General features: G+C 43.3%; 1 protein-coding gene across 1 annotated transcript; it reads left to right on the plus strand.

Annotated features, from left to right (window-relative positions):
• Window positions 1–3,071: 3,071 nt before the first annotated feature.
• Window positions 3,072–11,218, plus strand: TSHB (thyroid stimulating hormone subunit beta). The gene is made up of 2 exons (XM_040339652.1): window positions 3,072–3,303; window positions 10,495–11,218. The coding sequence occupies exons 1-2, from the start codon at window positions 3,097–3,099 to the stop codon at window positions 10,777–10,779; spliced, it is 492 nt and encodes a 163-aa protein (XP_040195586.1). The 5' UTR covers window positions 3,072–3,096; the 3' UTR covers window positions 10,780–11,218.
• Window positions 11,219–14,897: the final 3,679 nt, after the last annotated feature.

The raw sequence follows: 14,897 nt of genomic DNA on the forward strand, positions 1-14,897 counted from the left end.
AGATCGCTGCAAGACACTTGTGTCAAGCTATGCTTCACGTTTAAAAGCTGTTCTAACTGTAAAAGGATGTTGTACTAAGTACTAAGATTGAATGTCACTTGGGGGTTGAATAAAACTGATAATGACGTGAGCACAGAAAAGACATTTGTGGTTATTTCATTATAAATGTTATGTTATATTTGTGCCGCTTTGATTTAATTGTAAGCAGGATGACTGAATGATCAAAATCAATGTCAAACTGGGCAAAACAATCAATTTCAGTGGGGGTTGAATAATTTTGAATACAACTGTATGTGAGATTTTCACTTTTTAGGCTGATTATGTACCCGACATTGTGTCTTATGTATCACACTTCAACTAATTGTATAAAATGGGTCTATACGAGTAGTCAGGGAATATAGCATAGTATAGTGTCACAAGTAGTAGTCCCCGTTAAGCCAAGCAAGTCTAGCCTACTGGTATGTGGTTGCCCCAAGGAATTATTACTGGCCAGGAAGTACAGGAGGCTAAAGAAAGGAAAAGAGTTCCTGTGGTTCCAGGAGTGCAGTTGTTCTCAGGAGACAGCTGGTACTAGTGTCTCACAGAAACATAGCCAGTCAGATGTGCAGATGGGTCAGTTCAGGCGGCAGGCAGACACATGGGCATCAAACAGGCAAAGGGTCGGACCAGGCAGCATGCAGAAATGTAGTCCATAAACAAGCCAGGGTCAGTACATGCGGCTGGCAGAGGCAACACTGCACTGGTATGGTGGTGATCAGGAACGCTGTTGCTGGTTGCAGTAGTCTGGTGACACTGGGACTTGCATAGAGGCGATCAGGAATACTGTTGCTAGTATACGCTGGTCTGGTGACATTGGCGGCGAGCATGGCAGCAATCAGGAACTTTGTTGCTGACTAAAGCTGAGTACACACTATGGCAAAATCAGAAGAAAAATTCTGTACAAAGCACGATCTTTTTGAGTTGTACACAAATTTTCAACATCCTATTAGGACTTTCCAAACCAAAATTTCCGAAGGGGCAAACTCCAAAATATTTCTTGTACGTGAACAGATTTTCGTGTAATATTTTCATATGAGAACAATCAGATACAAAGAGACTGCGTATGAAAATTTTTGTACATTCGACGATCATTTGCCCAATTTTCTTAGCGTGTGTACCCAGCTTTACACTGGACTGATGGTGGTGATGGGAGACACTGTGACTGGTTGCACTATTTATTAGGACTTGTTCACACGTAGGGGTTTGGGGGGGGGGGGGCACATTAAAACGTTGTGGTTGAGCATCAGTAAAGGCTATCCACTTTAGCAGAGGCAGTGTCCGAGGGTGTACACGTGCCTTGTGTACACAGGCAAACTTACAGAGCAGGTTCTCGGCTTCCCCTCGGTTTTCTCGACAGACTTTTTACTGCCGATAAAACCGAGCGTGTGTACAGGGCTTGAGTGTTCCAATTTTAGTAAATCTCCCCCAGTGAGTGATGGGTATAGATCACTCACTGTGTTCATTCGTAACGGAAGCATAGTAAACTATGTCTACTATGTATGCTTCAGTTTGTGAATGATTAGGAATACTGTGTAGAGCTCTTTCTTTTTCTGTGCAGCCGAGGATGTAAACATGAGGACTAAGTCATTGATCTCATTTCTCTATCTCAAAAGTGAGACATCAGGGAACAGTTTAAACCGCCCAAATTTTACCAAACAACAAACCCCCCCCCCAAAAAAGGGCTGCTAAAATATAAAAATAAATATATACAATTATAAAAATAAAAAACACTGACACTGTCCACTGCCCTACTGACAGCAACCTCTGCCTTACTGACACCATCCTGTAGTCCTTTCTGACACCATCCAGTACTCTACTGACACCAACCTCTGCCTTACTGACACCATCCTGTAGTCCTTTCTGACACCATCCACTACTCTACTGACACCAACCTCCGCCTTACTGACACCATCCCGTAGCCCTTTATGACACCATCCACTACTCTACTGACACCAACCTCCGCCTTACTGACACCATCCAGTAGCCCTTTCTGACACCAACCTCCGCCTTACTGACACCATCCCGTAGCCCTTTCTGACACCATCCACTACTCTACTGACACCAACCACTGCCCTACTGACACTGTCCACTGTTTTACTGACTGATACTTTTAAGATAGGCTAAGTGTGACGAGATCCTTTCTCGCCCGGTTCTGCTCTCCCGACACTCCTCTGCTACCAGTGAGTCAGCTTGCAGATTGCAACGTCTGATGGTCCAGTCATCCAAGGTTCCGGGGTCCGAACTACAGCTATGTGCCGTTCAGACCCATTAAGAACAAACACCAGGCAGGCTGTATGTAAGTTCAAACAGGACTCTTTATTTTCAAGTACACAGCACACTTTTATACAGAATTTTGGAACATCCCACTCCCAACAACCGCTTTGCCATTGGTCAATTGTAAAGTATATGCAGTCTTCACTCAGGTCCTTCTTGACCATGCAAATGAGGACTTGAAATAGTCAACAGGGATTGGTCCAATAGCTTGGATAGAAAGACTTGTGTATTGAGACAGAAGCCCCAGGGGGTAATCAATGTACACAATAACCCGGTCTACTTAATTACTACCTCTGAGAGGTTACCTTTCTTTAGACAATAGAATGCTAATTCAATACAGATGACAGGAGACTTCTGACCTTTAGAACAATACAAAGTCTTTTAGCGTTAACACATACATCTTCAAACACAGAGGAGGTAATTATCTCCTAGAGACGTGTCGTCTGACACCCGCTCTTAACCTGCAGAACACAATAAAAGGTATTTCACAAGCTGGTTCCACATTTCAAAAGCCTTGCATTGAATGTCCCTCTCCTGTGTAACAGATGTCAAGTAGAAACACTTTAATATCTCAAGGTCCATGACACTAAGTTTATATTTTTACAGAAGCATTTGTTTTATTATAGTTTTCTAAGTTTTCCTTACTATTTAGTTAATGCTAATTTAAAAAAATAAAATGATGTTGAACTGCAGTGGTTTTTGATGTTGTTCAGGTAGATCTCCACCTTAAAGTGTGCCAACCTCTGCACTAAAAGCAATGTTGAGTGATGGTTACATTATCCTATGCTTGTGAAATTATTTCAACTACACTTTTGTCTTATCCCTAGGATGACATCTATATTCATGGTGTCCTTTCTCCTTTGCTTTGCTCATGGGCATGCTGCTTTTCTATGTATGCTGACTGAATATACCATGTACGTGGAGATGGAAGAGTGTAGTCACTGCATTGCCATCAACACAACAATATGCTCTGGATACTGCTCAACTAAGGTACTGTCTGTCATGTTAGACTGACCATTTTTATATCTGTATGTATGGCAAAAACTCCAACTGCAAACCAGAGGGAGATTAATCTACTGGATGCTAAATGCCTGGGGATGTAGTTCTAGTGTGCTAGCATCATTATCTATCATTCCCATTCTTGCTCTGGTTGCCAAGTTCACCTTATTTTCCAGCTCCCTTATGTACCAATATAGCATTCATGTACTTTTTTTGCAAAAATATCAAACCTTTCCATTAAAATTAACAGACACATACCTTACTGTCCTACATCCATGATTTAAAACGTATCTATTGCTTCTGTCCTACTTCCTTACAGACTGTAGGTCATGACACAGGAAGAAGATGATCAGCTGATCTCATTGGCACACACCCTGCCTCATCCACCCTCCAACTCCCAGCTGCATGTTTTTTTAAATAAAGTGCAATCAATGATCACCCTTCTCACTAAATACACAATCAGATTGCATAGTGTGTGGCCGACTGTATACAAGTACCTAGGAGGGAGTGGACAGAAACACTCAGCTGTCAAGCCCCTATTACATCTCTGCATAGCAGGAACTTGCATTCCTGTGTTTTTTTTTTTTTTGCGAGGGGGGGAGGCATTTTGGAGCATTTTAACTCATCACACATACATACCTTCCAGCTTTCTGAGATGGGAATGAGGGACACCTATCAGCAAAAGTATGCAGTCATAGGACACACACCCTGCCACGCTTCCTTAACCACTTGCCGTCGCCGCACCGTCGAAATACGTCCACAAGGTGGCTCTGCTGGGCGAGAGCACGTAATATGACGTCCTCTCTCCCAGCCGCCACTAGGGGCGCGCGCCCCGCTCGCCCCCGACTCCCGTGCGTGTGCCTGGCGGGCGCGATCGCCGCCGGGCACACGCGATCGCTCGGTACAGAGCGGGGAACGGGAGCTGTGTGTGTAAACACACAGCTCTCGTTCCTGTCAGCGGGGGAAATGCTGATCTTCGGTTCATACAATGTATGAACCGTGGATCAGTGTTTCCCCTAGTGAGGCCACCCCCCCCCCACAGTAAGAACACACCCAGGCATACTTAACCCCTTCCCCGCCCCCTAGTGTTAACCCCTTCACTGCCAGTGGCATTTTTATAGTAATCCAATGCATTTTTATAGCACTGATCGCTATAAAAATGCCAATGGTCCCAAAAATGTGTCAAAAGTGTCCGAAGTGTCCGCCATAATGTCGCAGTACCGAAAAAAAAAAACGCTGATCGCCGCCATTACTAGTAAAAAAAATATAATAAAAATGACATAAAACTACCCCCTATATTGTAAACGCTATAACTTTTGCGCAAACCAATCAATAAACGCTTATTGCGAATTTTTTTTACGAAAAATATGTAGAAGAAAACGTATCGGCCTAAACTGAGGAAAAAAAATGTTTTTTTTATATATTTTTGGGGGATATTTATTACAGCAAAATGTAAAAAATATTAATTTTTTTCAAAATTGTCGCTCTATTTTTGTTTATAGCGCAAAAACTAAAAACCGCAGAGGTGATCAAATACCACCAAAAGAAAGCTCTATTTGTGGGAAAAAAAGGACGCCAATTTTGTTTGGGAGCCACGTCGCACGACCGCGCAATTGTCTGTTAAAGCGACAGAGTCCCGAATCGCAAAAAGTACTCTGGTCTTTGGGCAGCAATATGGTCCGGGGGGTAAGTGGTTAAAGGAGAGTTGTACACAAAAAAAAGTGCTTTTTTACCACTACTATTACTTTATATTGGCTTTTGGAATTTACAAATGCAGCAATTTAGAAATCAGATGAAAAGTTTAGCACTGGGAACACTTTTTGATAGATAAAAAGTGCATTTTATATACATCTATATAGATCAGACCAAAATGAGGGACACATGAGGAGAATGAGGGACAGGGGGACATTGCTCCAAATCAGGGACAGTTGAGAGGTATGGACATACGGCAGTCTATTCACCCGAATTGGCTGCCCTACACACAACAATCGCCCCAAAGAAGCTTCAGAACTTTTTTTGGAGCGGAGCTTGGTGCATTCATTACTGTGATTTTTGGTGCAACGCATTTCTTAAATACAAGGAAATGCACCGTTGTAATTGGAGCCTTATTGTTCTTGTGTTATCGCACCAACTTCACTTTCAGGCCCCATTCACATATAGCATAGTGGGAGTGAATGTTTTGTGGCTCGATTTTAATGTGACACGCATAGGGCAGCCTGTTGATTTCAATGGGCTGTGCTATATATGGTTAATGGGACATTTTGGTGTTTTGTGGTTTGAATGTTTATCTACTGTGCATTTTGCCCCCCCCCCACACTGCTGTCAGAATACATGATTGACTGGCTGCAGCCCCCAATTGACAACATGTCCTTGGAAGCTGTCCCTGCCGAAAGAAGACAGTGATTATCGCTAGCGGCTATAGCATCTGCTAGCGGTAATCAGAAGACAATCCAGCAGGCTGAATGTACCCAAGTTGATCGAACCTACTGAACCGGCCGAGATTCGAACTGTGTATAGCCAGCCTTAGTGCTATTAATTGGGACAAGTAAACATTATAGAAGGATATGCTTTGTTCATATTTCATGTCTGAGTTTACAACCACTTCAACTTGCATAAGCATATATCTATAGTTGTGCCACCTACCTAAAGTGTTATGTCCTATAATCTATAAAGTATACTAATTAGTACTCCACAGCTGCTGTACACTTCACTTCACCTCACCATATAAAATAAAATATATAAGTGCAGCGCTATTAGTCTATCATGTGAAATATCCAGTGATATCAAATTATAATCAAATAAATAAATTAATCTATATACCGTATTTATCTTAAAATCAGGGGAAAATCGTGGGTGCGTGTTATACGCCGATCGCTGCTGTCTGAGGGAAGAGGAGCGAGCGCCGCTGAATTACATAGAGCCGTGATCTCCTTCCTGTGTATCCGGCGCTCCGTCATGCACAGCCACGCCTCCTGGCCCCGCATTGGACTACTGTACTGTCTATCATATGAGCAGGGACAGGAGGCGTGGCTGTGAGTGACGGAGCGCCGGGTACACAGGAAGGAGATCACGGCTCTCCCCCTTTTCCCTCAGTGACAACAGAGATAATCTGACGCTGAAAGGTAAAAACTGCAGATTGGCACTGAACAGGGAGAGCATTTTGATAAATGTATAGGCTGCAGATGGGCACTAATCAAACTGCATTGAAGATCAATGCTGCAGATGAGCACAGATTAGGCTGCACTGAAGCTGCAGATGGGCACAGATCAGGCTGCATTGATGCTCAGATGCCATTGTTTTGCTTCTAAGTGGTTCATTTAAAAAAAAACATTTTTTTCCTGAGACTTCCCTCTTAAATTGGGGTGCGTGTTATACGCCGGTGCGTGTTATACGCCGATAAATACGGTAATAATGTGTTCAATTAAAGTTCATATGCTGAAACTTTTCTGCGTTGAATTATTGTGACTTCTCAGTTCATATATCATCCACCACTGGGAAAATGTAGTCTTCGGCCTGAAGACAAGATTTGCCCAGTGGTGGATGATATATGAACTGAGAAGACACAATAATTCAACGCAGAAAAGTTTCAGCATATGAACTTTAATTGAACACATTATTTGATAGATTAATTTATTTATTTGAATATAATTTGATATCACTAGATATTTCACATGATAGACTAATAGCGCTGCACTTATATATCTATAGTTATACATTAGTGGCCGTTTAATAATTCCACTTCAAGCTTGCTCCACGACTCCATCCCTTAATACCTACTATGATCTTTTCCATTGAGAACTGTAGTAAGCTCATAGGGCCAGATTCACATAGAACTGCGGCGGCGTAACGTATCTATGATACGTTACACCGCCACAAGTTTTCATCGCAAGTGCCTGATTCACAAAGCACTTGCGATGAAAACTACGGCCTCCGGCGCAAGGCAGGCCAATTCAAATGGGCGTGTGCCATTTAAATTAGGCACGCTCCCGCGCCGGACCTACTGCCCATGCTCAGTTTCGCAATTCCCGTCGTGCTTTGCGCGGCGTGACCTCATTTTCTCAAACGGCGACGCGCGTAGCGTACTTCCGTATTCCCGGACGTGTTACGCAAACGACGTTAAATTTTAAATTTCGACGCGGGAACGACGGCCATACTTTAGACAGCAATACGATTGCTGACTAAAGTTAGGGCACCAAATAAAACGACTAACTTTGCGACGGGAAACTAGACTAGCGGCGACGTAGCGAACGCGAAAATCCGTCGGGAATCGCCTTAACTCCTAATTTGCATACCCGACGCTGGTTTACGACGCAAACTCCCCCCAGTGGCGGCCACGGTATTGCATCCTAAGATCCGACAGTGTAAAACAATTACACCTGTCGGATCTTAGGGATATCTATGCGTAACTGATTCTATGAATCAGTCGCATAGATACTCTGAGAGATACGACGGAGTATCTGAGATACTCCGTCGTATCTCAGCTGTGAATCTGGCCCTCAGCTCCCAACTATCCCTGATTTTAGGCAATTTTGGTCTGATCCATATAGATGTATATAAAATGCACTTTTTATCTATCAAAAAGTGTTTTCTAGCGCTAAACCTTTCATCAGATTTCTAAATTGCTGCATTTGTAAATTCCAAAAGCGGATATAAAGAAATAGTAGTGATAAGAAAAGCACTTGTGGGTTTAACCAATTTTGTTTTTTGTACAATTCTCCTTTAAGGGGGAGTCACAAGGGGTGTGTCCTATGCCTGCATACTTTTTCTGATAGGTTACATAGTTAGTTAGTCAGGTTGAAAAAAGACACAAGTCCATCAAGTTCAACCACAAGAAATAAAACAATAATAATATTGTACAGTGAGTGAAAAACTTATATAGCGCTGCACATGCGAACTAAATCGCCTCTGGGCGCTCGTTTGTCCATTTCTCCTTTGAACTCAAAAGAGATGGGTTTTGATCTTTCTCCTAAAGGTCAAGTGGTTCTCCTCCAACCGAATGCTGGTTGGTAAAGCGTTCCATAGTCTGGGGCCCTGGAGCGCAAATCTTCGTTCCCCCTTGGACTTGTATCTGGCTTTGGGTATTTGGAGTAGATTTTGATTGGTGGATCGCAGAACGTGATTGGAGTTGTGAGCTTTTAGTTTTTCGCATAGATATTGGGGGGCATTTCCCTGAATACACTTATGCGTCAGACAGAGTGCTTTAAAAGTAATTCTGTATTTAACAGGTAAACAATGAAGGGATCTCAGTGAAGGTGAGATTGATTCCCATGTTTTTTTCCCAGTCACCAGTCTAGCGGCCGTATTTTGAACGACTTGCAGACGAGTGATTTGGTACTTTGGGAGTCCAAGGTAGAGGGCATTTGCATAGTCCAGTCTGGAGATAACAATTGTTCCCACCACGTCTGCTATGTCCTCTTTGGGAATAAATGGAATACGTCTGCGTAGTAGGCGCAGCAGATGGTGAGATCCGCTGACTACTGACCCTATTTGTGCATCCATTGTCATGTAGGTGTCAAAGATGACCCCGAGACTTTTGACTTTGGTGCTAGGGGTGATGATTTGGCCCAGAATGGGCGGGGGTGTCCATGTCGTTGCGAGTTGATTCTTTTGATTGGCGTGAAACAGAAGTTCTGTTTTCGATCCGTTGAGTTTAAGATAACTCTTTGTCATCCAGTTTTCTATCAAAGAGAGGGATTTCTCTAGACCGAGATGATGATTCTTTTTGTTGCAGATGCGAAAGTACAGTTGTGTATCATCTGCATAAGAGTGGTAAAGTAGCTTTTGGCTACTGATGATTTCAAAGAGAGGGCGGAGATAAATATTGAACAGCACAGGCGACAGAGGGGATCCCTGGGGGACTCCGCATGACACCGTGCGTTTTTCAGAAGTGAAAGGTCCCAATTTCACTATTTGGGATCGGTTTTCCAAAAAGGAGGAGAACCAGGATAGATCACATTCCGTGACTCTGGCTACTTCAGCTAGCCGAGTCAGTAGTAGTTTGTGGTCTACCGTGTCAAAAGCTGCACTTAGGTCCAACAGTACCAGAAGACAAGATTCTCCTTCGTCTGCGGCCTCGAGAACATCGTCCCATATTTTGAGCAGTGCTGTTTCTGTCCCGTGACCGGGACGGAAACCCGATTGTACAATCACATATACCCAATTCTTTACCCACAGTTGACCCAGAGGAAGGCAAAAAACCCCAGCAGAGCATGATCCAATTTGCTACAGCAGGGAAAAAAATTCCTTCCTGATCCCCCATGAGGCAATCGGATATTCCCCGGATCAACTTTACCTATAAATGTTAGTACCCAGTTATATTATGTACATTTAGGAAAGAATCCAGGCCTTTCCTAAAGCACGTTACTGAGCTGGTCACAACCACCTCTGGAGGGAGTCTATTCCACATTTACTGTGAAGAAACCTTTCCGTATTTGGAGGTGAAATCTCTTTTCCTCTAGACGTAAAGAGTGCCCCCTTGTCCTCAGTGTTGACCGTAAAGTGAATACTCAACACCAAGTTCACTATATGGACCCCTTATATATTTGTACATGTTGATCATATCTCCCCTTATTCTCCTCTTCTCAAGAGTGAATCAATTCAGTTCCTCTAATCTTTCCTCATAGCTGAGCTCCTCCATGCCTCTTATCAGTTTGGTTGCTCTTCTCTGCACTTTCTCCAGTTCCCCAATATCCTTCTTGAGAACTGGACCCCCCCCCCCCCCCCCCCAACGCAAAAGAGCCCAAAGGGGGAGGTGGCCCCGGCAGAAGGCGGTGGTGAAGCCCGGCAGAAAACGACGGAGAAGACCGGGCGCACCCCCCCATGCAAACAAGCCCAAAGGGGGAGGGGGCCCCAGCAGAAGACCCCCCCAGCCGACCAACAAACCACCCAAAAAATCTGTGTAGTGTGTCCCCTCAACTCAACATCCCTCCCCCAGGCAAATGGGCAGGGGCACGACGCACCCCACACCCACCCACACAGGGCGGGGGGGCGGCATCCGGGGGCCACCCCACCAAAGGGGGCTCCCAATCTCAAAAAGTTGGGAGGTATGTAAGCTGCCTGGCCCAAATGTATTTTAAAAAACATACTTATTAAATTTGCTAATATAATTCATTATAAAAGAACAATAAAGAACTAAGCTTAATGCGTCTTTGCCAGTAATACTTGCTTTAATTTCCTTCACAGGATCCTAATATGAAGGGAAATTTACCGGAGGCCAAACTGAATCAGAAGATCTGTACATACAGTGACTACATTCTCAAGACGGTTTCAATCCCTGGTTGCCCAGTGCATGTCAATCCACACTATACCTACCCTGTAGCACTGAGTTGTAGTTGTGACAGATGTAACACAGGCTATATTGACTGTGTACAGGATAGTATTGAGTCAAATTACTGTACAAAGCCAAGAAAGCCGAAAGATTTCTTCTACAATTATGCCAAAAAATTCATTGGGCATAAATTTAAGTAAACCTGTTGTAATGGAACACTCCATAATCCAGCATGTCTCTGCAACAGCAGATGCCATGAAGTGCCTTAACATACCCTCTGCTTGCCAAATGTAGCTCCAGGAAGTGCCCACATCTGGGCCATATACAGAGACCCATCTTTACAAGCTGTGTTCCAGACCAACTCACAGCAAATTCAGCATCTGCATTTTGGAGCACCCTAGGTTCAAGAACTTCAGGATATGTGTCAACAGCTAATGGTTCCTGCCATTGCATATTCTTGCTGGTTTATACAGGTTTACTTTAACAGATTTCCCAAAAATATATCCAGGTTTGCATTTGTTTAGAGAAGCAGATAAGTGTTAAATATAGGTTCACTGTTTAAAAACATTAGATAACATATACTGTTTAACGTTTCTTTTACTGCAGAAAGTTGAACTAAAATCAATATCTATAATCAAACTGCACGTCTCTAAATGTGTTTTACAATTTCAGGAATTTATGCATATTTCCATGAGCTTTCTCTGGGTACCGACCACAAATCCAGTCTTAGACCCCTTTCACACTGGGGTGTTTTTCAGGTGCTTTGGCGTTAAAAAAAGCGCCCAAAATAAACCTCATCTCCAATCCCAATGTGAAAGCCCGAGTGCTTTCTGAGCCCTTTCACAATGCCAGCGCCCGAAAACCGCTGGTAAAGCTCCACTAAGACCCCTTTCACACTGGGGCGTTTTTCAGGCGCTTTGGCGTTAAAAAAAGAGCCTCAATGGGAAGGGGCGCTTTAGGAGAGGTGTATACACCATTCCTACAGCACTGCAAAGAAGCTGCTTGCAGGGCTTTTTTTGACGCCCTGCCAGCGCAGCGCCTCAGTGTGAAAGCACTTGGGGCTTTCACATTGGGATTGCAGATGAGGCTTCTTTTAGTTGTTTTACACCTACTTTTTTTTAACGCTAAGGCCCCTTTCACACTGAGGCCTATTTTAGTTGTTTTAGCGCTAAAAATAGCGCATAAATAACGCCCGAAATAATCCTGCCCCAGCATTCTCAATGTGAAAGCCCGAGGGCTTTCACACTGAGGCGATGCGCTGGCGGGAGAAAAAAAAAATCTCCTGCAAGCAGCATCCTTGGAGCGGTAAAGGAGTGGTGTGTATACCGCTCCTTCCCATTTTCCCATCATATTTTTCCCATCACATTTTACATTGGGATTGCAGATGCAGCTTCTTTCAAGCGCTTTACAGGCACTTTTTTTTAATGCTAAAGAGCCTGAAAAATGCCTCAGTGTGAAAGGGGTCTTAAAGCACTATTAAACCTCAAACCAAAAGTGGAATATATTGCAGCTTACCAATGATTAGATGTGGTGGAGGCATGCTTTTCATTTTGTAGGCTTTTTCCCTCTGTTTTTATCTACCTGATCTGACCAGCAACACATCTCCTGTATTGTTGCCCCCACTGTAGATGAAGGTGCAAAAGGGGGCACCTTTGGACAGCAGCATTGTGAGACTGGAAGGGAGGGTAGTGTTAGATGGACTAACAGATTTGCATACACTAACAAATCTAAGCAAGACTCCAGCTAACACTTTATAAATAAAATAGATAAATAAAAGCTGATCATGGTAAGCACCAGTCAGTGGTAAATAGTCTGTCTCATCCCTGTAACTGCTACATTTGCAAAATAGTGTGTTAACAGACTTACTGGCTGGATTACCAGGCGGGAAAAAAATAGAAAGAAAGCCTAAAAATGAATACGAATGCAGCCATCACATTTTAGATTAGGTAAGCTGCAGTATAATAAATGTTTGCTTGTCAGTTTATTACTGCTTTAAGATTTTGTACCTGACCCAGCAAAGCATCATACATGTATCATGGCAAAATATATGGCTAAATGCGGACAACTACAATTATTTTTCTTGTCAATTGTATCCATACATGTTCTATGCCCTTGGTTGTTCCCTTCAGTGCAGTATGTTAAGTTTGCCACCTTTGGCTTTGGATTTTAGACCAGTGAGTGATGCCCTACACATATCCTCTCCCACAAATGTCTTTCCCTGTAACCCTAAGACCCATGTCACGCTAGTGATTTACTGGCTACAACACACCAGCAACAGAATTGCACTAATTCTCCCCAATAGAATTACTCCCTTAAGCCTTGTACACACAATCCGATTGTTGGCCAACCGTCTAATTTTTGTCACAGTATTCATGCAACAAACACAAACGTATTGACGTACTACGAGGAATTTCAGCTCTTGTGCGCCACCCTTTGGGCCCTTTCTGCTAATTTCGTGTTTGGTGAGCATTAATTCTGAGCATGCATGTTTGTACTTTCGACTTTCTGACGGATTTGTGTATTGACAATCAGAAAATCTGATAATAATCCGTTGTCCGCCGAAAATTTACTAGCATGTCATCCAACATTTGTTGGTCGAAAATTGGACAACAATTGTCAAAAGGAGCATACTAATGGTCAGATTTTACGACAATAGTCTGTCAACAGACAATCCCCTGCCAACAATTGGATCGTGTGTATGAGGCTTAGGCCTGGGTTCACATATATGCGAATTGGATGCGTTTTATACTGCATCCAATTCATATACCATGTGAGTGTGACCGGCTTTCAATGGAACCAGTTCACACATGTCCAAGGCTTCTGCGGTGCAAATTTGAAAGGGTCCTGTGCGTTTTTGGGTCTGGGTCAGGTGCAAATTTAGGAAAAAATTTGCACCTGAACCAGTGAACACAAACACACAGAACACCGCACTGCAATCCGTACCTGGACCTGTATAAAACCCAGCCACACTGGTGGAACCATGAAGTTGTCACTCTGTTGTTGCTGCCTTGTTAGCAATCAAGATTCTGTAGCACTTGGGCCAGCAAGGGAGCAACTGTCAGGAGGAAGAGTGACTACTGCACCTCAGTAATTCAGATGCGGGTGAGATTTTACCAGCTACAGAGTCATCAGTGTAAAATGTGCCTAAACCAGACATTAAACCATGACCAACCCTTCACAGTAGCGTAACATTACCCTCCCTGTGTATGCATAACCCCGTTCTTGTATACATAGCTTTTCTGTATTGGGATCCGCTGTGCTGAAGACTAACCCTTTGCTGTGAGGCCGCGTACACACAATCAGTCCATCCGATGAGAATGGTCTGAAGGACCGCTTTCATCGGTTAAAAAAATGATCGTGTCAGAACACGGTGACGTAAAACACACGACGTGCTGAAAAAAAATAAGTTCAATGCTTCCAAGCATGCGTCGACTTGATTCTGAGCATGCGCGGCCTTTTGACCGATGCTTTTGCATGCTAACGATCGGTTTTGACCCATCGGTTAGGCATCAATCGGTCAAATTTTAAAGCAAGTTCTCTTTTTTTTTACCGAAGGATAATTGACCGATGGGGCCCACACACGATCGGTTTGGACCGATGAAACGGTCCTTCAGTCCGTTTTCATCGGTTTTGACTGATTGTGTGTACGCGGCCTAAAAGATTCCAGGCCTTTAATTTCAGAGTCAAACCATAGCTTATCTAAGTTTGGCAATGGCTACTGCAAAGAGTTTTTAGCCAGCAGATATGCAGTTGTTAAATGTCTGAAAAAGTATTTTTGCAGTTTTATAGACAGGTCTCGTCTGGACAGGTTTTCCTTGAGTGAATCAAGATGAAAAAGACAGGAAATCTAACATCATGTCTTTTAATGCTGTATGGCTCTCTGCTGAGGTGGTAAAACCCTTTGTAACGTGATACAAAAGCCAAAATTTGGCAGTTGTCATCGGAACAGAAAATCTTCCACTGGGGACTGTTTTGGTGACAGGTGTCTCCCGGCCAAAGCTCCATCGCAGTTTTCCTGTCAGGAAAACCGGTCTTGTGTATGGGGAAAGACTGACCGAGCAGGTTCTCGGCTTTCCCCTCTGGATTTCTGATGGGAACTTTTCCTCACATAAGTGTCCACTGATCATGGGTGTAATGCTTTGAAGGTTCTTTTTTTTTTTTTCCTGCAAAAATAAGGTGAACTTAGCCTTTAAGTCAAAACTGTACATTAATGCACGTATCGGAGTCACTGTCAGCACGGGAAAAACAGATGTACCAGACAGCTCAAACTTATACCTTAGGACAGAGTCTGAGTGGAAAATCTGTGAAATCTTTAAAT

The sequence above is a fragment of the Rana temporaria genome, chromosome 2 (assembly GCF_905171775.1).
Source record: "Rana temporaria chromosome 2, aRanTem1.1, whole genome shotgun sequence".
Lineage (NCBI taxonomy): Eukaryota > Metazoa > Chordata > Amphibia > Anura > Ranidae > Rana > Rana temporaria.